Source organism: Lithobates pipiens, unplaced genomic scaffold (genome assembly GCF_037356315.1).
Source record: "Lithobates pipiens isolate NorthernLeopardFrog02 unplaced genomic scaffold, aLitPip1_a1.2 Scaffold_16, whole genome shotgun sequence".
Lineage (NCBI taxonomy): Eukaryota > Metazoa > Chordata > Amphibia > Anura > Ranidae > Lithobates > Lithobates pipiens.
Genome location: NW_027507748.1, coordinates 357,068,389 through 357,094,012, shown reverse-complemented (window position 1 = coordinate 357,094,012; position 25,624 = coordinate 357,068,389). Strand labels below are relative to the sequence as shown.

At 41.4% G+C, this 25,624-nt stretch overlaps 1 protein-coding gene across 3 annotated transcripts in view; it reads right to left on the bottom strand.

Annotated features, from left to right (window-relative positions):
- KCNQ4 (potassium voltage-gated channel subfamily Q member 4) overlaps positions 1 to 25,624 on the bottom strand; it is a 288,300-nt gene that overhangs the window by 19,013 nt on the left and 243,663 nt on the right. The window contains exons 8-12 of one of the 3 annotated variants that reach the window (XM_077481942.1): positions 25,070 to 25,158; positions 20,790 to 20,930; positions 17,002 to 17,219; positions 13,436 to 13,535; positions 11,438 to 11,569 (exon numbers count right to left, since the gene is read on the bottom strand). In XM_077481942.1, the coding sequence (XP_077338068.1) occupies positions 11,438 to 11,569; positions 13,436 to 13,535; positions 17,002 to 17,219; positions 20,790 to 20,930; positions 25,070 to 25,158 (680 nt within the window). Of the gene's footprint in view, positions 1 to 11,437; positions 11,570 to 13,435; positions 13,539 to 17,001; positions 17,220 to 18,711; positions 18,757 to 20,789; positions 20,931 to 25,069; positions 25,159 to 25,624 lie in introns of all 3 variants that reach the window. The other 2 variants (XM_077481941.1, XM_077481943.1) reach the window with 2 other exon arrangements.

The following is a 25,624-nucleotide window of genomic DNA, read 5'->3' as shown; positions in this document are numbered from 1 at the left end:
GACGGACAAAGTTGAGCGAACAGTCCCCGCGTGTGTACGCGGCCTTAGTGTCACTGGTGCCGCTAGGTAGCTAGTTATTTTTTAGGTTCACCGCCAGGTTTTCATAGCGTTAGGTACCCCCATATACTACCTAATAAAGGTTTTAACCCCCTGATTGCCCCTAGAGTTAACCCTTTCACCAGTGATCACCGTATAAGTGTCACTGGTGAGGCTGGTTAGCCAGTTAGTTATTTAGGTTCCCCATCAGGTTTTTATATAGCGTCAGGGACCCCCATATACTACCTAATAAAGGTTTTAACCCCCTGATTGCCCCCAGGTAACCCTTTCATCCCCTTTTGCCAGTGTCACTAAGTGATCATTTTTCTGATTGCTACATTAGTGTCACTGGTACTGCTAGGTAGCTAGTTATTTTTTAGGTTCACCTCCAGGTTTTTATAGCATCAGGGCACCCACCATTTATTACCCAATAAAGGTTTAACCCCCTGATCACCCGGCGGGTGATATCAATTAGGTTTTAGGGTCAGATAGGGTCTGCGTCGCCCCAGGCAGTGCTAGGTTAGTGCCAGTAGCGCTAACACCCATGCGCAAAGCATACACCCCCCGTAGTGGTATAGTATCTGAACAGATCAATATCTGATCTGATCAGGTCTATACTAGCGTCCCCAGAAGTTTAGGGTTCCAAAAAAACGCATTGTTAGCGGGATCAACCCAGATACCTACTAGCACCTGCGTTTTGCCCCTCCGCCCAGCCCACCCAAGTGCAGTATCGATCGATCACTGTCACTTACAAAACACTAAACACATAACTGCAGCGTTTGCAGAGTCAGGCCTGATCCCTGCGATCGCTAACAGTTTTTTTTTTGGTAGCGTTTTACATTTAAATTCTGAATGCGGTGCTTGGTTTTCGGGGTCCCGTACGCGTCTAGGCTCCCAAAAAGTCCCCCATATGTGGTATCCCCGTACTCGAAAGAAGCAGCAGAATTTATTTTGGGGCATAATTTCACATATGCACGCGTAGCATGTGTTAGCAATATATCATTTAGTGACAACTTTGTGCAAAAAAAAAAAAAAAGTTTGTAAAAAAGTTTGTAATATTCCCGCAACTTGTGGCAAAATATAAAATATACCATGGACTCAACATGCCTCTCAGTAAATATCTTGGGGTGTCTACTTTCCAAAATGGGGTAATATGGGGGGGGGCGTTTGTGCTATTTTGGCATTTTATAGCCTTCAAAACTGTGATAGGTAGTGAGGAGTGAAATCAAAAATTTGCACCCTTAGAAATCCTAAAGGCAGTGATTGGTTTTCGGGGTTCCGTACGCGGCTAGGCTACCAAAAAGTCCCACACATGTGGTATCCCCGTACTCAGAGAAGCAGCAGAATATATTTTGGGGTGCAATTCCACATATAACTATGGTATGTGTGAGCAATATATCATTTAGTGACAACTTTTTGTTAACTTTTTTTTTGTCACCAAGTGATTGAATAACGACAAAAAAAAAAATTCAATGGGCTCAACATGCCTCTCAGCAATTTCCTTGGGGTGTCTACTTTCCAAAATGGGGTCATTTGGGCGGTTTTGTACTGCCCTGCCATTTTAGCACCTCAAGAAATGAGATAGGCAGTCATAAATTAAAAGCTGTGTAAATTCCAGAAAATGTACTCTAGTTTGTAGACGCTATAACTTTTGCGCAAACCAATAAATATACGCTTATTGACATTTTTTTTTACTAAAGACATGTGGCTGAATAAATTTTGGCCTAAATGTATGACTAAAATTGAGTTTATTTGATTTTTTTTATAACAAAAATTAGAAAATATCTTTTTTTTTTTCAAAATTTTCAGTCTTTTTCCTTTTATATCGTAAAAAATAAAAATCTCAGAGGCAATCAAATACCATCAAAAGAAAGCTCTATTTGTGGGAAGAAAAGGATGCAAATTTTGTTTGGGTACAACATTGCGTGACCGCGCAATTACCAGTTAAAGCAGTGCAGTGCGAACTTGTAAAAAGACCTCTGGTCCTTAGGCTGACAATTGGTCCGGGGCTTAAGTGGTTAAAGACCGCTCTGGAATATTTATTCATCCTTCCTTCTGGACATGCTACTGCTGCTGTTTGTTGTGTGTAAGACGTTGCCTATTCGTCCACTAAATGAGAGTGCAATGGTTTTATTTTTTTATTCAATTCAATAAAAGGTGTAACTGAGCTATGTATTACACTTCCTGTTTGTTTTTACTCTATAAAACTGATTATATATGAATGCCTTTGTGTCATTCTTGAGCGTAATCAAACACTTTACTGACATGCCACTGACCAGCACTTTAATGAAATGATCATTAAAGTCAATCTGATTTTGAAAGTCTGTTTGCTCACCCTCTAGTGACCTCACTGACCTGGAACAAGTATGCATATTAGAAGTTCTGACTGTATGCTGACAGTTGCTGCATACTTCTGATGGATCTAGCATATTCAAAAGGACGTCAGCAATGGCATCCCTGTATTTGTCTCATAATAAGACTCCTTACAGTGTTTTTATTATGTGACATTAGCTGGATTTAAAGGAAAAGACCACTTCCACTGGACATTTATATGTTTTTCAGTGGAACCTTCATTGTTTATATCTGAAATGAAGCCAGGCTGCACATGCAATAATAATTATTTGACTTCTTTACTTTTTTTACCCAGTTCCCCCAAACTTTTACAATCTTTTTCAATCTGGGGCATGTCAGACCTCCGGAGAGTTGGGGCGCTGCTTTGTGTAGGACAGTCGTGGTCTTACTTTCCTATGAGATGGCAGCACAGGGCTATTTTAATCTTTGCTACAACACTTAGCAGTGTAATAAAAATGAAAAGGGTTAATTTGGGCTTTAAAATATTTCTAAACCTAAGAGAAAAACATCTATTGATCCTGACAGAAGTGCAGTGTGCTTGTAGTGACCTTTGTACTGCAATGAAATCTCAGACAATGGTATTAGCCTTCCCAGCTGTGTATTGTGAACAACAGAAAACCTTCATCAATGTAATGGAGAAAAAGGGAGGGTGAGGTGTTCTGGGCCCAATAATTGTTGTGGGGCCCAATACTTCAGTGTATGGAGGACTGGGGCTGGCAGTGGGGTAGTGCAGTGGATGGAGTTTTGGGTCGGGGATGGTGGATCCCACCGGCCCTTGGTGAATGCCATGGAGCAGCGGCAGCAGAAGTGAACGAGGGTGGAGTGCAAGTGCAGTGCACGGATGGCTGTGTCTATGTCTCTGGATGCCTCCCGTGTGTCGCATCCCCGGATCCCTCCCTCACTGTGCCAATTTTCCCCCTCAGTCTAGCGGATGGGGTACAAGAAGAGTCCGGGCACCACTGCTGCTGAAATTGTAAGTACCAGCTGCCATCCTCCCTGCCTGGCTCTGATTGGTACTCTGATCTCCTGTCCCTTTGACCATGCCGAGCTATCTGGGGTTGCCTCTAACACTGTCCTCTGCCCTGTACTCTACTCCTGAAACTGTGCCGGAGCCCTCTCCTCTTCCTGCATCTCCCATCTACCTTGCACCCCTCACACCTCTACTCTACAGACACTTGCACCCCTCACTATACACCCTGCTCCCAACCCATAGAACACTGCACCCCTCTACTCTACAGATCCCTGCACCCCTCACTATACACCCGACTCCCAATCCATAGAACATTGCACCCCTCTACTCTACAGACCCCCGCACCCAACTCTTAAGAAGCCCAACTCTCTAGAACACTACACCCCCTTCTACTTACCTTGCCCCCACCTCATACTACCTTCTCTTAGTACTGGAGAGCATCCCACTGCAGTATACCTCATCCTTACCACAATACGACTTCCTCATCTGCTCCAGGTACTGTATAGTGGCCCCACTGTTCAAAATACAGCACTATGTAATATTTCTATATCTCCCCTTCTCTAAGGCTCCGTTAGCACCTAGGCAATTTGAATTGCAGTCAAAATCACGATTAGGTTGCCATTAGAAAGTAATGGCATCACAAACCTCGATATGCATTTTGCCACAATTTAGAATCACAAGCAGAATCGTGGCAATTTCACCCACGATTCAAATCGCCTAGGTGTGAACACCTTATACTTTGTTGGGGTGGAGACGAAATTGCATTTGTGGTGGGGGGGGGGGCAAGAAAATGTTTGCCCAGGGTCCAATTAATATTAAAGACGGCCCTGGTCCTGCTCATAGATACAGTGCACTGAGTAAATGTTGTTAAACTAAGACGAGAAGTATGTTATTTGGCATAGAACCCATAGAACACTGCACCCCAACCCATAGAACACTGCACCCCTCTACTCTACAGATCCCTGCACCCCTCACTATACACCCGACTCCCAACCCATAGAACATTGCACCCCTCTACTCTACAGACCCCTGCACCCAACTCTTAAGAAGCCCAACTCTCTAGAACACTACACCCCCTTCTACTTACCCTGCCCCCACCTCATAAAACCTTCTCTTAGTACTGGAGAGCATCCCACTGCAGTATACCTCATCCTTACCACAATACGACTTCCTCATCTGCTCCAGGTACTGTATAGTGGCCCCACTGTTCAAAATACAGCACTATGTAATATTTCTATATCTCCCCTTCTCTAAGGCTCCGTTAGCACCTAGGCAATTTGAATTGCAGTCAAAATCATGATTAGGTTGCCATTAGAAAGTAATGGCATCACAAACCTCGATATGCATTTTGCCACAATTTAGAATCACAAGCAGAATCGTGGCAATTTCACCCACGATTCAAATCGCCTAGGTGTGAACACCTTATACTTTGTTGGGGTGGACACGAAATTGCATTTGTGGTGGGTGGGCCCAAGAAAATGTTTGCCCAGGGTCCAATTAATATTAAGGACGGCCCTGGTCCTGCTCATAGATACAGTGCACTGAGTAAATGTTGTTAACCTAAAACGAGAAGTATGTTATTTGGCATAGAACCCATAGAACACTGCACCCCAACCCATAGAACACTGCACCCCTCTACTCTACAGATCCCTGCACCCCTCACTATACACCCGACTCCCAACCCATAGAACATTGCACCCCTCTACTCTACAGACCCCTGCACCCAACTCTTAAGAAGCCCAACTCTCTAGAACACTACACCCCCTTCTACTTACCCTGCCCCCACCTCATAAAACCTTCTCTTAGTACTGGAGAGCATCCCACTGCAGTATACCTCATCCTTACCACAATACGACTTCCTCATCTGCTCCAGGTACTGTATAGTGGCCCCACTGTTCAAAATACAGCACTATGTAATATTTCTATATCTCCCCTTCTCTAAGGCTCCGTTAGCACCTAGGCAATTTGAATTGCAGTCAAAATCATGATTAGGTTGCCATTAGAAAGTAATGGCATCACAAACCTCGATATGCATTTTGCCACAATTTAGAATCACAAGCAGAATCGTGGCAATTTCACCCACGATTCAAATCGCCTAGGTGTGAACACCTTATACTTTGTTGGGGTGGACACGAAATTGCATTTGTGGTGGGTGGGCCCAAGAAAATGTTTGCCCAGGGTCCAATTAATATTAAGGACGGCCCTGGTCCTGCTCATAGATACAGTGCACTGAGTAAATGTTGTTAACCTAAAACGAGAAGTATGTTATTTGGCATAGAACCCATAGAACACTGCACCCCAACCCATAGAACACTGCACCCCTCTACTCTACAGATCCCTGCACCCCTCACTATACACCCGACTCCCAACCCATAGAACATTGCACCCCTCTACTCTACAGACCCCTGCACCCAACTCTTAAGAAGCCCAACTCTCTAGAACACTACACCCCCTTCTACTTACCCTGCCCCCACCTCATAAAACCTTCTCTTAGTACTGGAGAGCATCCCACTGCAGTATACCTCATCCTTACCACAATACGACTTCCTCATCTGCTCCAGGTACTGTATAGTGGCCACACTGTTCAAAATACAACACTATGTAATATTTCTATATCTCCCCTTCTCTAAGGCTCCGTTAGCACCTAGGCAATTTGAATTGCAGTCAAAATCACGATTAGGTTGCCATTAGAAAGTAATGGCATCACAAACCTCGATATGCATTTTGCCACAATTTAGAATCACAAGCAGAATCGTGGCAATTTCACCCACGATTCAAATCGCCTAGGTGTGAACACCTTATACTTTATTGGGGTGGAGACGAAATTGCATTTGTGGTGGGGGGGCCCAAGAAAATGTTTGCCCAGGGTCCAATTAATATTAAGGACGGCCCTGGTCCTGCTTATAGATACAGTACACTGAGTAAATGTTGTTAACCTAAGACGAGAATTATGTTATTTGGCATAGAACCCATAGAACACTGCACCCCAACCCATAGAACACTGCACCCCTCTACTCTACAGATCCCTGCACCCCTCACTATACACCCGACTCCCAACCCATAGAACATTGCACCCCTCTACTCTACAGACCCCCGCACCCAACTCTTAAGAAGCCCAACTCTCTAGAACACTATACCCCTTTCTACTTACCCTGCCCCCACCTCATAAAACCTTCTCTTAGTACTGGAGAGCATCCCACTGCAGTATACCTCATCCTTACCACAATACGACTTCCTCATCTGCTCCAGGTACTGTATAGTGGCCCCACTGTTCAAAATACAGCACAATGTAATATTTCTATATCTCCCCTTCTCTAAGGCTCCGTTAGCACCTAGGCAATTCGAATTGCAGTTAAAATCACGATTAGGTTGCCATTAGAAAGTAATGGCATCACAAACCTCGATATGCATTTTGCCACAATTTAGAATCACAAGCAGAATCGTGGCAATTTCACCCACAATTCAATTAGCCTAGGTGTGAACACCTTATACTTTGTTGGGGTGGAGACTAAATTGCATTTGTGGTGGGGGGGCCCAAGAAATTTTTTGCCCAGGGTCCAATTAATATTAAAGACGGCCCTGGTCCTGCTCATAGATACAGTGCACTGAGTAAATGTTGTTAACCTAAGACGAGAATTATGTTATTTGGCAGGATCACCCAGTCACAATAAAGCGAAAAAAAAAGTCTGAAAAAAGAAAACGAATGCAGCAATCACTTTTGAGGACTGCTAAGACGCAATAAATAAAATGTTTGTTCTTGAGCTTACAGTGCCTTGCGAAAGTATTCGGCCCCCTTGAACTTTTCAACCTTTTGCCACATTTTAGGCTTCAAACATAAAGATATAACATTTTTATTTTTTGTGAAGAATCACCAACAAGTGGGACACAATTGTGAAGTGGAACGAAATCTATTGGATTTTTGAAACTTTTTTAACTAATAAAAAAATGAAAAGTGGGGCGTGCAAAATTATTCAGCCCCCTTGCGTTAATACTTTGTAGAGCCACCTTTTGCTGCGATTACAGCTGCAAGTCGCTTGGGGTATGTCTCTATCAGTTTTGCACATCGAGAGACTGAAATTCTTGCCCATTCTTCCTTGCAAAATAGCTCGAGCTCAGTGAGGTTGGATGGAGAATGTTTGTGAACAGCAGTTTTCAGCTCTTTCCACAGATTCTCGATTGGATTCAGGTCTGGACTTTGACTTGGCCATTCTAACACCTGGATACGTTTATTTGTGAACCATTCCTTTGTAGATTTTGCTGTATGTTTGGGATCATTGTCTTGTTGGAAGCTAAATCTCTGTCCCAGTTTCAGGTCTTTTGCAGACTCCAACAGGTTTTCATCCAGAATAGTCCTGTATTTGGCTGCATCCACCTTCCCCTCAATTTTAACCATCGTCCCTGTCCCTGCTGAAGAAAAGCAGGCCCAAACCATGATGCTGCCACCACCATGTTTGACAGTGGGGATGGTGTGTTGAGGGTGATGAGCTGTGTTGCTTTTACGCCAAACATATCGTTTTGCATTGTGGGCAAAAAGTTCGATTTTGGTTTCATCTGACCAGAGCACCTTCTTCCACATGTTTGGTGTGTCTCCCAGGTGGCTTGTGGCAAACTTTAGACAAGACTTTTTATGGATATCTTTGAGAAATGGCTTTCTTCTTGCCACTCTTCCATAAAGGCCAGATTTGTGCAGTGTACGACTGATTGTTGTCCTATGGACAGACTCTCCCACCTCAGCTGTAGTTCTCTGCAGTTCATCCAGAGTGATCATGGGCCTCTTGGCTGCATCTCTGATCAGTCTTCTCCTTGTCTGAGCTGAAAGTTTAGAGGGACGGCCAGGTCTTGGTAGATTTGCAGTGGTCTGATACTCCTTCCATTTCAAAATGATCGCTTGCACAGTGCTCCTTGGGATGTTTAAAGCTTAGGAAATCTTTTTGTATCCAAATCCGGCTTTAAACTTCTCCACAACAGTATTACGGACCTGCCTGGTGTGTTCCTTGGTCTTCATGATGCTCTCTGCGCTTTCAACAGAACCCTGAGGCTATCACAGAGCAGGTGCATTTATACAGAGACTTGATTACACACAGGTGGATTCTATTTATCACCATCAGTCCTTTAGAACAACATTGGATCATTCAGAGATCCTCGCTGAACTTCTGGAGTGAGTTTGCTGCACTGAAAGTAAAGGGGCCGAATAATTTTGCACGCACCACTTTTCAGTTTTTTATTTGCTAAAAAAGTTTAAAATATCCAATAGATTTTGTTCCACTTCACAATTGTGTCCCACTTGTTGGTGATTCTTCACAAAAAATAAAATTTTTATATCTTTATGTTTGAAGCCTGAAATGTGGCAAAAGGTTGAAAAGTTCAAGGGGGCCGAATACTTTCGCAAGGCACTGTATATACACTTTAAAGGGGCAGGAAAGCTCTTTTATTTGCGAGCTAGGCTTTGAATTGAACTTAAAGTGGCAAAAACTGATATTTAACAAATATTGTTAGCATTTTGTAATGTTTATTAAATTTGATCTGACAATAGAATTTAATATAACTGCTCCTCCTATATTAAACTTTAACAAATGATTACTTTCTGAGTATACACTACATTTAGTCTGTATTTTTTTTTCCATGTCCCCATTAGGTGGATATCCCCCTCTTCCTGTCCAGTTGATGGGTATTAAACAGAAAAGAAAAGAGAAACATCCTCTATAGGGACACCATTTACAATCTTGACAAAATTTCTAACCCTTTTACGATGGTAAACAGGACAAATAGAGATGGCGCATCTCCCTAACGGAGGCACAGACTTAAACTTACAGGTGTTCTAACCCCTCTCTACTCTATCCATAACTAAAAAAAAAAAAAAAAAGTGGTTTGATTCAGCCTTACTTTAAAGTGTTTTCACTAGAAGAGCAGGGATGTATAACAAGTTAGTTATATTAACCACTTGCCGCCTGCCCTATTGGCAATTGACGGCTGCAAAGTGGTTTCATAATCCTGACCGGACGTCATATGACGTGATCAGGATTATGAGCCGCTGCGCGCCCCCGGGGGCGCGCATCGCGGCGATCATTGTTGCAGGGTGTCAGTCTGACACCCGGCAACTACGATCTCGGTAAAGAGTCTCCGACGGAGACTCTTTACCACGTGATCAGCCGTGTCCAATCACGGCTGATCACAGTGTAAATGGGAAGAGCCGGTGATCGGCTTTCCCTCACTCGCGTCTGTCAGACGCGAGTAGAGGAGAGCCGATCGGCTGCTCCTCTGACAGGGGGGGGTCTGTGCTGATCGATTATCAGCACAGCCCCCCCGAGGATGCCCACACTGGACCACCAGGGACGCCACCAGACCACCAGGGAAAAGGTAATCCTCCCTAGACCACCAGGGATGCCAGTCAGCACAATGGATGCCAATCAGTGCCCATAATGGATGCCAATCAGTGCCCACAATGGGCATCACTGATTGGCATGCATTATTGTTTGGCACTGATTGGCATCCATTACTATAGTATAACACCAATGCCGCCTATGAGTGCCCACCTGTGCCGCCTATGAGTGCCCACCTGTGCCGCCTATCAGTGCCCACCTGTGCCGCCTATCAGTGCCCACCTGTGCCGCCTATCAGTGCCCACATGTGCCGCCTATCCACGCCTATCCATGCCCATCTGTGCCGCATATCCATGCCCATCTGTGCCGCCCATCCATGCCAATCCGTGCCAGCTATCAGTGCCAATTTGTGCCACCTATCAGTGTCCGTCCGTGTCGCCCATCCGTGTCGCCCATCTGTGTCGCCCATCAGTGCCGCCCATCAGTGCCGCCTATCAGTGCCACATATCAGTGCCACATATCAGTGTCCATTAACGCCACCTCATCAGTGCCACTTCATTGGTGCCACATTGGTGCCCATCAGTGCCGCCTTATCAGTGCCCATCAGTGTAGCCCCATCAGTGAAGGAGAAAACGTACTTATTTACAAAGTTTTGAAACTGAAACAAAAAAAAAACATTTTTTTTCAAAATTTTCGGTATTTTTTTATTTGTAGCGCAAAAAATAAAAACCGTAGAGGTGATCAAATACCACCAAAAGAAAGCTCTATTTGTGGGAAAAAAATGATAAAAATTTCATTTGGGTACAGTGTAGCATGACCACGCAATTGTCATTCAAAGTGCGACAGTGCTGAAAGCTCAAAATTGGTCTGGGCAGGAAGGTGTTTAAGTGCCCTGTATTGAAGTGGTTAAGAAAAAAAAATGCCTTTATAACTGCTTTACCCTCATACTAAGCCTCCCTATAAACCCATTACTATATTGAACCCCTCCCATTTTAGGTGTAATATTTTGTTTTTATTTTCACCTTGTCTGCATTGGGATCCTTTGCCCCAAAGATTAAAGGGATTGTAAAGGGAATTATTTTTTAATTTTTTTTTAAATAACAAACATGTTATACTTACTTCCACTGTGCAGCTCATTTTGCACAGAGTGGCCCCGAACCTGCTCTTCTGGGGTCCCTCGGCGGCTATCTCGGCTTCCCCCCGCAAGTACGTCTCCCGTTCATGTGAGCCCCCTCTCATGGTGAGAAGTGCTTGCGGGTGCACTCCCGTGATACAGCCAACGGCTATAGCTGCTCACTGTATCACTCGGCCCCACTCCCCGGCGCGACGTGTCATTGGGTGCGATTGACAGCAGTGCGAACCAATGGCTGCGCTGCTTTCGATCCATCCACTCTAGCCAATCAACAGCCAGGCTGAGCGGCGAAGAGGATGTTGGAGGTGAGTGCGGGACTTTCGGGGGGGGGCAGGTAAGTAAAACGGGGGGCTGAGCACTGTCCAGTAGGGCACTGTCATATGTTTTTCCACCTTAATGCATAGAATGCATTAAGGTGAAAAAATGTTTACCTTTACAACCCCTTTAACTCTTTCGGCACTGAAATCTACTGCCACTGGAATCTACTGATTCAGTAAATGGTGCATTTTTTTTTCTCCCAACATTCAGTTTGTGCTCCAGATTATATACAGTCACATAAATCAAAGGGTTTTGTTTTTTACACTAGTATTACAATCCAGGCTTTCTAATATGTAGTGTACCACTGACCGGCACTGGAGGCTTTTTATTCGTCCGAGCATATCTAGATGGCCAGCTGAGTACTGCTCAATCACATCCTTCACATCATATGGGCGGAGAGTCTCCTTGAATTTCCTCTTTGCTACCAGGAACTTCAAGATCCTATAGGGATGACACATAATATACCCTGGGTCAGATTATTACATCAATCTAAAACTTTTAGACTAAAGATATACAGTATCTCACAAAAGTGAATACAAAACTCACATTTTTGTAAATATTTTATTATATCTTTTCATGTGACAACACTGAAGAAATGAAACTTTGCTACAATGTAAAGTAGTGAGTGTACAGCTTGTATAACAGTGTAAATTTGTTGTCCCATAAAAATAACTCAACACACAGCCATTAATATCTAAACCGCTGGCAACAAAAGTGAGTACACCCCTAAGTCAAAATGTCCAAATTGGGTCCAATTAGCCATTTTCCCTCCCCAATGTCACGTGACTTGTTAGTGTTACAAGGTTTCAGGTGAGACATGGCACCCCATGACAAAGAACTCTCTGAGGATCTGAAAAAAAGAATTGTTGCTCTACATAAAGATGGCCTAGGCCAGTGAGGGCGAACTTTGGTACCCCAGATGTTTTGGAACTACATTTCCCATAATACTCATGTACTCTGCAGTGAAGTTAAACATAATGGAAAAAGTAGTTCCAAAACATCTGGGGTGCAAAGGTTCGCCATTACTGGCCTAGGCTATAAGAAGATTGCCAAGACACTGAAACTAAGCTGTAGCATGGTGGCCAAGATTATACAGTGGTTTGACAGGACAGGTGTCACTCAGAACAGGCCTCGCCATGGTCGACCAAAGAAGTTGACTGCATGTGCTCAGTGTCAGAACCAGAAGTTGTCTTTGTGAAATAGACGTATGAGTGCTGCCAGCATTTCTGTAGAGGTTGAAGGGGTGGGGGGTTAGCCTGCCAGTGCTCAGACCATACGCCACACACTGCATCAAACTGGTCTGCATGGCTGTCGTCCTAGAAGGAAGCCTGTTCTAAAGATGATGCACAAAAAAGCCTGCGAACAGTCTGTTGAAGACAAGCAGACTAAGGATATGGATTACTGGAACCATGTCCTGTGGTCTGATGAGACCAATATAAACTTATTTGGTTCAGTCAAGCATGGTGGAGGGAGTGTCATGGTCTGGGGCTGCATAAGTGCTGCTGACACTGGGGAGATACAGTTCATTGAGGGAACCATGGATGCCAACATGTACTGTGAAATACTGAAGCAGAGCATGATCCCCTCCCTTTGGAGACTGGGCTGTAGGGCAGTATTCCAACATGATAACGACCCCAAACATACCTCCAAGATGACCACTGCCTTGCTAAAGAAGCTGAGGGTAAAGGTGATAAACTAACCAAGCATGTCTTGAGCATCCGTGAGGCATCCTCAAACGAAAGGTGGAGGATCGCAAGGTGTCTAACATCTACCAGCTCCATGATGTCATCATGGAGGAGTGGAAGAAGAATCCAGTGGCAACCTGTGAAGCTCTGGTGAACTCCATGCACAAAAGGGTAAGGCAGTGCTGGAAAATAATGGTGGCCACACAAAATATTGACACTTTGGGTCCAATTTGGACTTTTTAATTTAGGGGTGTATTCACTTTTGTTGCCAGAGGTTTAGACATTAATGGCTGTGTGTTGAGTTATTTTGAGGGGACAGCAAATGTACACTGTTATACAAGCAGTACACTCACTACTTTACATTGTAGAAAAGTGTCATTACTTCAGTGTTGTCACATAAAAAGATATGATAAAATATTTACAAAAAAAAATGAGGTGTGTACTCACTTTTGTGAGATACTGTATAATTGAATACAATACATATACATGTGCATTTTAATAAGAGGTATTTATGTGTGCATTGTTTTATTTTTGTAATCCATTTTATTTAACAGCTGTCCAGAATGCTGTTGTGTTCAACTATATGCATTCTGCAGTATTCATAACAGTATGCTATGCTCACCGAAAGGCTCTGATCAGTGTTTTCACAGTTGGCATTATTTCCTCCATAGTTAGATCACTGGGGAGCCTCTTCTCATCATTACTGTCATCTCCTGCTCCCTCTGCTGGGAGGAAAAGATAATGTTCACATAATTGTGGAATTGCAGCCAGTTACTATCCACCTCTTTTAAACAGCACACAAATTGCTAAAAATGCAGTTTGCACTGGTCTATGGGTCATTTGGGGATTTCAGTAAAAATTTATGGTGGCCTCTTACTAAGCAGCATTAAATACAAATATTGCACGTTGCTGCAAAAAGAAATAGATTGCAGTCTGGTTGTGTATGCTTTCTATATGTCTATGCTGCAGTGCCATGCAAAATATACAGTGCCTTGCGAAAGTATTTGGCCCCCTTGAACTTTTCAACCTTTTGCCACATTTCAGGCTTCAAACATAAAGATATAAAATTTTTATTTTTTGTGAAGAATCACCAACAAGTGGGACACAATTGTGAAGTGGAACAAAATCTATTGGATATTTTAAACTTTTTTAGCAAATAAAAAACTGAAAAGTGGTGCATGCAAAATTATTCGGCCCCTTTACTTTCAGTGCAGCAAACTCACTCCAGAAGTTCAGCGAGGATCTCTGAATGATCCAATGTTGTCCTAAATGACTGATGGTGATAAATAGAATCCACCTGTGTGTAATCAAGTCTCTGTATAAATGCACCTGCTCTGTTATAGTCTCAGGGTTCTGTTGAAAGCGCAGAGAGCATCATGAAGACCAAGGAACACACCAGGCAGGTCCGTAACACTGTTGTGGAGAAGTTTAAAGCTGGATTTGGATACAAAAAGATTTCCTAAGCTTTAAACATCCCAAGGAGCACTGTGCACGCGATCATTTTGAAATGGAAGGAGTATCAGACCACTGCAAATCTACCAAGACCTGGCCGTCCCTCTAAACTTTCAGCTCAGACAAGGAGAAGACTGATCAGAGATGCAGCCAAGAGGCCCGTGATCACTCTGGATGAACTGCAGAGAACTACAGCTGAGGTGGGAGAGTCTGTCCATAGGACAACAATCAGTCGTACACTGCACAAATCTGGCCTTTATGGAAGCGTGGCAAGAAGAAAGCCATTTCTCAAAGATATCCATAAAAAGTCTAGTCTAAAGTTTGCCACAAGCCACCTGGGAGACACACCAAACATGTGGAAGAAGGTGCTCTGGTCAGATGAAACCAAAATTGAACTTTTTGCCCACAATGCAAAACGATATGTTTGGCGTAAAAGCAACACAGCTCATCACCCTCAACACACCATCTCCACTGTCAAACATGGTGGTGGCAGCTACATGGTTTGGGCCTGCTTTTCTTCAGCAGGGACAGGGAAGATTGTTAAAATTGAGGGGAAGATGGATGCAGCCAAATACAGGACCATTCTGGATGAAAACCTGTTGGAGTCTGCAAAAGACTTGAAACTGGGATAGAGATTTAGCTTCCAACAAGACAATGATCCCAAACATACAGCAAAATCTACAAAGGAATGGTTCACATGTTCACATGGGCATGGTAAGGTTTTGACTTTCTGTATCTGCATACTGACATCTGCTGGGCATTCTTCAGCCAGCATGCGATCAAAGGATCTATTTATGTGAAAACTGCTTGGCTACTTCTTTAACAGTTTTCTGAAATGGATTTAACTTGGACCGGATTCTGTCTACCTTTTGCCTTGACCGTCTGTCTGTGGGCCGAATACTTTCGCAAGGCACTGTACCTCATAGTTCATTACAATGAATTTTGAAGATTTTCATTTTGGTACTGCAACGGTGCAAAAAATATCCAGTATCCAGGTGTTAGAATGGCCAAGTCAAAGTCCAGACCTGAATCCAATCGAGAATCTGTGGAAAGAGCTGAAAACTGCTGTTCACAAACGCTCTCCATCCAACCTCACTGAGCTCAAGCTGTTTTGCAAGGAAGAATGGGCAAGAATTTCAGTCTCTCGATGTGCAAAACTGATAGAGACATACCCCAAGCGACTTGCAGCTGTAATCGCAGCAAAAGGTGGCTCTACAAAGTATTAACGCAAGGGGGCCGAATAATTTTGCACGCCCCACTTTTCATTTTTTTATTAGTTAAAAAAGTTTCAAAAATCCAATAGATTTCGTTCCACTTCACAATTGTGTCCCACTTGTTGGTGATTCTTCACAAAAAAAATAAAAAATGTATATCTTTATGTTTGAAGCCTGAAATGTGGCAAAAGGTTGAAAAGTTCAAGGGGGCTGAATACTTTCACAAGGCACTGACCTCATAGTTCATTTCAATGAATTTTGAAGATTATAATTTTGGTACTGCAACCGTGCAAAAAACTAAATTGTAGCTCCTTAGACACTAGACTTTCTATAAGCAAGGCATATCAAATGTAATCCCTATGTAGTGCTTAAAGACATTGGGACCTTCTGCACTTCTGCCTTATGAGGTAGTGATAGACATGTTATATTAGTAATAAAACAAAACTCACATGGGGGGTTGGGTGTGAGCCATCCTCCCATCCTGTGGCATAAGATTATGTTGAAATTGCAGTGTGTCTATTAAACAGTTTCTCAGAACATTCACCTTCATTGTCACAGTTATTTGTATATAGTGATGCATTCCTGTGTTGCAAATTGGTACCATGTAAAAACATATATATATATTGATATTTTTCTTTTGCAGCCATTCATACACAGTACACCTGTACTGTGTTTGCAGATCATGGGCATGGTAAGGTTTTGACTTTCTGTATCTGCATACTGACATCTGCTGGGCATTCTTCAGCCAGCATGCGATCAAAGGATCTATTTATGTGAAAACTGCTTGGCTACTTCTTTAACAGTTTTCTGAAATGGATTTAACTTGGACCGGATTCTGTTTACCTTTTGCCTTGACCGTCTGTCTGTGGGACCACACTCCTGCAATTTAGCACCGCACTTGGTATGTCAGCTAGTCAGCTGTCATCATCTAAGCTTTCTCATGTGTTGCATTACAGTGTGTTTTCAGCACAACATCTGTAACAGCAGCAGCTCTGGTGAAAACCTGACGCACTTAAGCTGCACCTCGGCAAGAGTTCCACACCCCTACTGGTGACATGAAGGATCCACCATATCCCATGATAATATTACATTTGTTTTTACAATCCTTTGTTTTTCTTGTGGTTCAATAGGTTGACCTAACAGATTCTTACTGGTATATCTGCTTTAAATTCCAGGCTAGGTTTCCAATTCTGCTCACACTCATTTTGAAAAAGAGGTTGCCTTTCGTTTACAACTGCTTTCTATCTTTATTTTACAGCACAGAGAATACAGCCAGAGCACAGTGATTCCTTTGCTTGGCTTTACAATTTCAAAATGAACGCCCACTTAGACATCTAGAACAGTTAACTGGTGATGCAGACCTCTCGAAATTTGAATATTAGTTTTGGATGAATTTTGCCTTTCACATTTACATTTGATTAAACCTCATTTGTTGTTTTAACCATTAGATTATTCTTTTCACAATTTCTATTTATTTCTAGAACAATAGTCCTTCAATTTATTAGCATAACGGTTTACTCACCATCTGTCTGTGGTTTTGGTTTAAGCCTTAAAGAAGCTCGAAACCGTGTACGGTCATTAAAGCTCCAACTCTTCTGCACCTTGGTAGGGCTAGGTGATTCTGCAGGGAGGTCTAGTCCAGGCGAAGTTCGTTCTGGAGGAGCCAGATACTGTTTGCTGCGTGCACTCTGCTTTGAAACTCCTGTACCACGCATTCGATCTTTAAGTCCTACCTTAGTGCTAGGGATTTGGGAAAATAGAATACAAACAGTTTTCAGATTTTATAAAGACAGCTTGAAAACAAATATCTGTGCCATGGGAGAGAGGAGGTAGAAACACATTTAGGGTAGTGAAAAGGAATAATGGAAAAGGGAGTGAGGGCACAGGACAGCGATAGAGAGCAAAGATATTCTCATTTCTCTTAAGCATATGTCCCTATTCTTTATACTACCTCTAAAAATGAATAGTTTGAAAATACACTGGTAGAAGTTAGGAGTTGCTGCTTCTTCTACAAATATATTGACGGATGCCTGTGGGACTTGCCAATAAAGTTTACCCCTTCAAAATGTATTATTGTGATCTTTCAGAAATCCATGCATTTTCTGAACCAAATGAAAACAAACCAGACTGGATTCTCATTATGGTGAAAATATGGTCTGATAGAGGTCCAAGATTAGAAAATAAAAATCATACAAGGTTTGCTAAAGCTGAAGCTTTGAGGTTGCTCTTAGTTTAAAGAGTATACAAATGTGAATAACTAATGCTAGGATATCCATACATTATAGATTTCAATAAGGACCCTAAAGTAGATTTATATCTTGAAAAGCAACTCTTTCACCATGTTGAGTACTCATGTCTGGGGTTATCTAACAAGCCATTCTCTGAGGAACAAATCTTGTTTAAATTTCAAGGCAATAAACAGCCTCTCTTTCAAAACATGACCTTTCACATTCCATTTCATACAAAATCCCAAGACCACAAGACAGATCTGTAGAGCACCTTAAGTATGGCACTTGCTTCACCTGGCGATAGCCTCTTGTAGTGTGTTATAATATACTTCAGTACAGCATGCTGCCAAGGCAGGCGATTCTACAATCCTCATTCCTCTACTGCGATGCTTCACACCTCATTCCTCTACTGCGATCCCAGGAAACCATCTGCATGCAAACACATCTTAAGGACACTCTTAAGTCCTTGTCAGCTATGAGTGCCACCATAGCTGGAGACCTTCATAGCAATGAAAGGGTTTAAGAAATATTGCCACTAATTTAACCAATGCTTGCCAGCAAAATTGAAATATGTAAAAGTGCACTTTTTATGATACATTATCACTGCTGGTACTTGATGGATTAAATTAAGAACTTAAAGTGTTGGGGGAATAGTCATAAATCAATACATTACAGAATAAATATCATGAAAGATGTCTATATATTATGACACAATGAATGAGGGACAGCTCTGAATAAACAACTGGAAGCTTGAATATAGACCCGATATACGGTCAGAATCTTTGTTTATAGTATATGAAGCTTTAGTTTGTAATAGTTTGCTCCCTCTTTTCCTGTATCCCAATACATAGAAACCCTCTGGAAATTTTAGCCAGCTTTTCAGATAGGAAGCACAATTCTCTGACTTTCCTTAAGTAAATAGATTTTTTACTTTAAGCTGGACTTTATGTGGCCAATTCAGGCACGCACATGCACATCATCATCTCATTCCAATGAATAAATACCTGGGCTTCCAACCAGCGTACAGACGAAAGAAACTCCGCTTATTACTGTAAAAAGGTCAGTGATTACTATTACAGAGAGTCCAGTCTGTTAAAGGAAGGCATTTGCTGGAAATGTGAATTTGAATTTTATATATTGTTATTATATTACACAGCAGCAAAGTTGTCTCAGAATGTTGTACATTCTTATGAACATGTTGACTATCAATCATTTGAACACTTGGTAAAAGAACATATATGCATCTATGAAATGTCAAGTCCTGCATGGGTTTAAAATTTTATTAAAGGACATTTGTTGGCACATTCCTGTATTTATAGTATACCTATACGGAGTGGAGCCAGAACAAAAGCCTGCACAAGCGAGACATAAAACTGTCATGAAACAACACCCTAGAGGTAATATTTTCCTATATTTAGTCATTGTAATCCACTATTCTGTCTCAGGGATGTTATCATTGACTATGCTAGACCAAAGAAAATAGGTATGAAAGAAAGCAGGGATTGTAAAGTGAATTTAGTGACAAGGTTAAAAAAAAGAGTAGGTGACAGTCACAAACAATACACCGACAGCCACAAAACAAAGAAAACATAAAGACATTTCATAGTCAAAGGGGCCAGCAATCCTGTGTTCAGATGTCTGCAATGCACTTTACAGGCTAAAGCTGAATATGATGTACCACACTAAAGCAAGCTCTCACATTCTGTTCTGTGTAAACAAGAGATCTTTCAAAGAAAGTCTGTCTTCTGCACTTGATGTATATTGAAATCTCAATTATGACATATTCTGTACTTATCATATACAGGTATGAGACCTCTTATCTCAAAGCATATGAGTTCCAATATAGAGATAAAACATTTTCTGTCATCATATGCCATATTTATAAAGAACATACATTAAATATTATTTGGAGAAGAGCTACACAATAATACAACGTATGATCTTTGTAAGTCTCTTCTGTCAAAAAAAATTTGCCTGTTCTTACTAGCAAATTTTTGGGGTATATTGCCTGAAGTGCGAGTGCAATGTGCACTCACGGGTTATTCGTGACATTTATAAGTGGCCACCCAATGGCCGAAATAGAGAAATCATTAGGCTAGAAGAAGTGAAGATGGCCGCAAATGGAGTAATGAAGCATAACACTGGACTGCGAATGCTGGCATTATGGAAAGAACACACCCTGCAAATGGCAATTTAGTTTTGCTTTAAGCTTACATTTTTGTCAAGATCCTTTAACCAGAAAACCCTAGTAGGCATGAGTATAATACAACATGTCTTGGTGCAAGTGTGATCCAAATAACTTTATTCACCTTACTTACCCTGTATACTCCTGCCATTGCTTTTTCTCAGGATTAATTTTTTTAACCCAGAAATAAGGCTTATCCTTCTCTTTTTATTTGTGCAATCTCGGCCCCTCGTGTACATTGTAGGCTTGGTGCTGACTACTCTAACCCTGTTTCTCTGGCCACTGGCCAACAAGGGTCTTATGATACCTAATGTGCAGTATACTATATAAAATCAATTTTTTTGAATTTTTGAATGGCACCAGTTCACATTGTTTTAAACGTAATGTTGCATTTAATGTTGTGCATTTTTTGTTTAATCTATTTTTCTGCAAATGCTAACTAATGCAAACACATGTAAACTAACGCAAATGACTGATGTTAGCTCATGTCCGCATGTAAAAGCACAGAAAAATGGCTGCTTCCTTTAGTATGGTTCTGTATACTAAGGAAGGCCACTTGTGTGTGAATGAAGTTTGTAGTAGTTACAGTATGTGAGTAGTAGGAAGTAAATAATGCATTATTACTGATGAGCTCACTTGTAGTTACAGATTGCAATGTCGGTTTGTTTACACATACAGAGATTACACAGTGAGGCTGCAATAGTTCAAAAAGCAAACTGATGGATACAATCACGGCAAATAATTTCAACCTAAAAATTGCCAACAATATGAAAAATTCATAAATACACAAATTAGTCTTCCTGTCCCTATGTGCATTGCTATGCTGTTTTGCAGGCCTCTCTGTCATGAAACACGTGGACAAACACTGGGCACTGCTAACTGGCAGGACACCCATACCTTTCCCCTGCACAGAAAGGATGTGCTGCAGATTTCAGAGCAGGGGAGACTGGGTGATAGCGAGGAGATCCCTGACAAAGTCTAGCTCCTCCATTTCGGCTGCGGGTTCGATGCCAGGTATCAAACAAAAGAAGTAGCTCTCTGAAGGGTGAATATACAATAGCAAGTTATATCTCTGATGGCAATAACAGGAGATGGAAGCAAATGATGAGACATTTAAAAAAAACACCCTCTATATCTAGAATACTTGACATCCCAGAGTAAATACTATCTTATGGCAGCCAGGTTTGTTATCTTGCTGATTACTTACACTGAAAATCTGCTTGATAGGTTTATAATATATATATATATATATATATATATATATATATATATATATATATATATATATATATATATATATATATATATATATATGTATATATATATATATATATATACATACACAATGTACCTTTAATTTGTACTATCTTTTGCCAAAAAACAATTGATTAAACATTATTTTTATTTTCCAATGGTCTAGTAGCTGCTGCTGTCTACTAAAGTGCTCAGTTATAACAATGTTAAAATATGAATGTTGAATAAATACCACTTCCATTGTCATTTGCTGAATTTTGCATGACTGCATTCCTTTTAAAGTGTACATGTCTGTGAAGGTTCTCACATATCCAGGTCATGGTGTAGCTAGTAATAGCTAGGCACATTCATCTGGACTTGTTCTCTAAAATTGAAGATGTTATATAGCTTTTCCAAGCCACTTCTTTTGTTGCAGTGTCAGAAACATACCCTCATGCACTCTCATTCCGGCAGACTAGGTCCGACGGAATCAGTCTGTCGGATAATCGTGAGTGGGCTAATCTGATAGTTTTTCATTAAAAAAATCAGACAGACCTAGAAACAGAATATGTTTCAAATCTGTCCGACAGACTTTTGAACTTCCTTTTTTAGTCCCGTCTTACGCCATCACGTTCAAAACATTTGAGCAGACTTAGTCCATTCATGTGTGGTCAAGTCCATGCCAGAAAGTCCGGTCTTGTGTACGCGGCAGGACATTTATATTTTCACAGGTAGTAAAATCAGCAAAAGCAGATGTTGATTGCCCAAGAATGGAAGGTGTGACAGTTGTAGAACCACCCCGTTCTATTTATATAATCCCTCTCTTTGTGTTAGGAAGTCTGCATAGATGTTAATCCCTTGATTTACTTGGCTGGAGGTGTGAATTTTTCACAAATTGCTGTATAGAAATGTTAAGATAGAATTATACAGTATGTTGAAGATATATGGTGTTGAAGGTCCCTCTCTCCTGTTCAAGGGTGTTTGTTCCAGTTTTAAAAGTGAACTTTTCACACGCAGTGCAAAGTAAAAGATTCATTTAGCTCCTCCCTCTCCTAGCAGTATATACTCAAATGTCCTCACACCTTTGAACTTCAATATCAAGGTCTTATCACTGATGTTTTTTGGCACAGACCGGTTAGTCTTCAGTGCAAAGGATCCTACACATTAGTTGTGGGAGTTACATTTATTTTAGGAAGGGATAGGCCCATGTAAAACCTGCAATCCTGTTGCTTGCAACAGCTCAACAGGATCACTCAAAAGGGCAGAAAAGATACTCACCATCATTCCATCATTAGCTGGGTGAGTGAGACATTGATTTCTTGCTGGTGGCAATGATGCAGAATCTACCTTTAAAGTGGTTGTAAACCCTTACAAACCACTTTGACCTACAGGTAAGCCTAGATTAAGGCTTACCTGTAGGTCCAAGCAATATCTCCTAAACCTATATGGTTTAGATATTTGCCCGAAAACGGGCACCGCTGTCTACGGCGCATGCGCCGTAGACAGCGGCGCGCAGGCGCACTGAGCGCGGCATTCTCAGCGACGGAGCTGCCGTGCGTGTCGGCTCCCGTGCGCATGCGCGGGAGTGACGTCATCGTGGCTTCGCCGAATGACAGTGGCGGAGCTGCGAGACCCCACCAACAAGATGGATGCGGCGGACTACAGGGGACAGCGGTGACTTCACTGAATATGTACTAGTGAAACAGCAAAATATCAGTATACCTAGTTATTTGCAAAGAGGCTCAATATGTTTAAGTAATGTACAAGCACATTGTAGGGTCAGCATTAGTAGTTTACAATCACAGAAATCGAACCTTCGATATACATTATCATTTTAAAGCCCAACTGAAGTCACACATCATTTCTTTACAATCCTTTACTCTGCATCTTATATTCTGTGAGAGAATTTGATTTGGAAATGCCCCTCATTACAAGATTCTTCACACAAAGTAGTACTGCATGGGAAAAGAGTGGAAGCGTCAGACCAAGTTTGTTACTGTCTTAGAACAATATAGTTTGTTACTGAGTGCTCATTATTAAAATGACTGGGTCTAACTCTGGTCCCCGACTGTACAGTCATATTTAGACACTCTGCACAATGGGTGTACCAGGAAAGTGCAAGTCATGGAAATATAGCTTGTTAGTACAATGTTTGACTGCGTATGTATTTTTCTGACTTCAGTAAGGCTTTACCTTTCAAGTGAAAATGCAATAGACCAGCTTAAACCTTGAACTTAAATGTTCAAAAAGGCACGTCAGCCGATACTACATTATTATATAAAGCTGTACAGTATATCAAACATACATATAAGCAATATACTTATGATATAAATACATAAGGGATTACTGTAAATCTTCTACTTCCTGAAGAAAGAAAACATTAAACTGAAGTATCATTGGTAGAAATAAACTGTAGGTACATGTACGTGTTTATAATGCATTATGATATGTAGCCTTCTGCCAATTCTCATTTAGTCTTTTACTGCTTGAAATATTATACACTTGACAAACCAATTAATGCAACACATTTTAGAAGGGTCAGACATTTTCCCTCTCAGCTTTCTAAGGCCCTCTTTGTGGAGGCTTTTGTTCACTTCAAATGGATTTTGCATTCTCATGCAAATCTATGTGAATGCAAAACCTGTTCTCTTAAATTGTTTTAATTTAATTTATTGCATATAGCACTTGGTTCTGTTCTGATGGTGGCCCCGTTGCCCCCTAAACAAACCTCTATATGCTGGCTGTAGCTCGACCCCCTTTTGAAGCCCAGGTTATGAGCGATCTTGTGGGGGGTGGTATGCCCAGCACAGAACCCCCATCCCCTCTATAAGCTGAGTGATCTGTCCTTTTATGAATTAAAGCTCTGTTCATAATAGTAAAAGATCACTCATATCTGCGGTTCTGTGTGTCTATCTGTGGCTGCTTTTCCACATGCACAGCCCCTTTATGTATAAACGATCAGTCATGTTGGAGCTGGTGCTATGTAAGGCACTGCCCATCAGGGCTGATCGCTCATTCATAAAACTGAAAGATTGCTCAGCGCTGTGATGCTGTTTGATCCATTTTGTGTGTGTTAAAGCAGCCACAGATAGAAATGCAGAACTGCAGGCTGTGTGATCTTTGTGAATGGCAGCACTAGTCTCCCCACCGGACCCTGCTCCCTGTGACCAGAGCTGTCAATCACAAATACGTCTCCTTTCTAACAGTGTTGTTGGACAAGGGGGAAATCTGTCCAACTATGCTGCTTAGCAACTGAGAGACATATTTGAATGGGACCAAGTACTATATGTATTTCGTCCCTGAGGAAATAAATACAATTTAAACAATTGTAATAAGATTTATTCTTTAAATCAGGTCAAGTTCTGGTCAGAAGGAGGTCAAATGCACCTGTCAATTAATTCCTTATTATCCTAGGAGAGTGTCAAATTGATGACAGCATGGACACCAGACCAAAGTCCATTGACACCGACCAGCTATAGATATCTGATAATAGCCAACTGAATACAATGATAGAATACTTTTGCAGAAACAGACCATTGCTTTATCTCGTAATGTAAGACAACATACCAAGATATAATTGTCTTGGTAGCATGGTGCTAGCTGAGAATACATAAACAATACCAGTCTACTGCAATGTCTATGACATCAGCTTTACCTTGTGCCATTTGTATTTGTTTCCTTACTGGAAGCAGTTGTTTTTATAAGTATCCTAAATCAGTGTCCTGTAAACAGTTTAGGGATGTCCCTGCAATTCTAGGTTATGCAAGAGGAAGGGTGGAATTATCTTCCTGTAAAACATCCTTTTTAAGCTGCTAACATGTCATGTGTTGTGGAAAAGTTTTGATGTTATTCCTGTACTCATCTTATTATCCTGGCTAGGTTAAGTACATACGACTCTCATTAGTCACATCATAGGACGGGCCCACCTTGGTGGCAGAACTCACCTGAATGAAGGCAAGATACTGTCATAGTAATACCATGTGGCTGTGAGGTAGGACCGACTCACATCTGTAGAATAGAGACGCCAGGCAGCCTTAAAAATAGAGAACAACCCTTTTAGTCAGTCATTACACTACTTTGTTATATAATACAAGTATTGCATAGAAATGAAATTTAACAATGCTATACAATAACAAATGCATTACTACCCTTAAAGAGAATGCACAGTATTGTTATGTGTTTTAATATACTTTCAAGAAATCATCTTTTGAATATATGCTAATGTTTTATAATGAAGGTATTGTGTTTTTATTATGAGGCAGTGGTTTTCAATACTTCCTTACTTGAAGAAGCTACAGGTGAAGAAACATTTTGTGATGATCCAGAAGCAACAGAATGGCTCCACGAACATTAGCAGTAAAATCAGCCTGTATATGCAGTAAAGCATGTTTGTTATACTAATGTAAAATCAAACAAGTGCAGCGCTAAAAAATGAATACAGTGAATAATTGTCCAAACAAAATATATACTTGAGCATAAAAAAAATCTCGCAGGTGCAA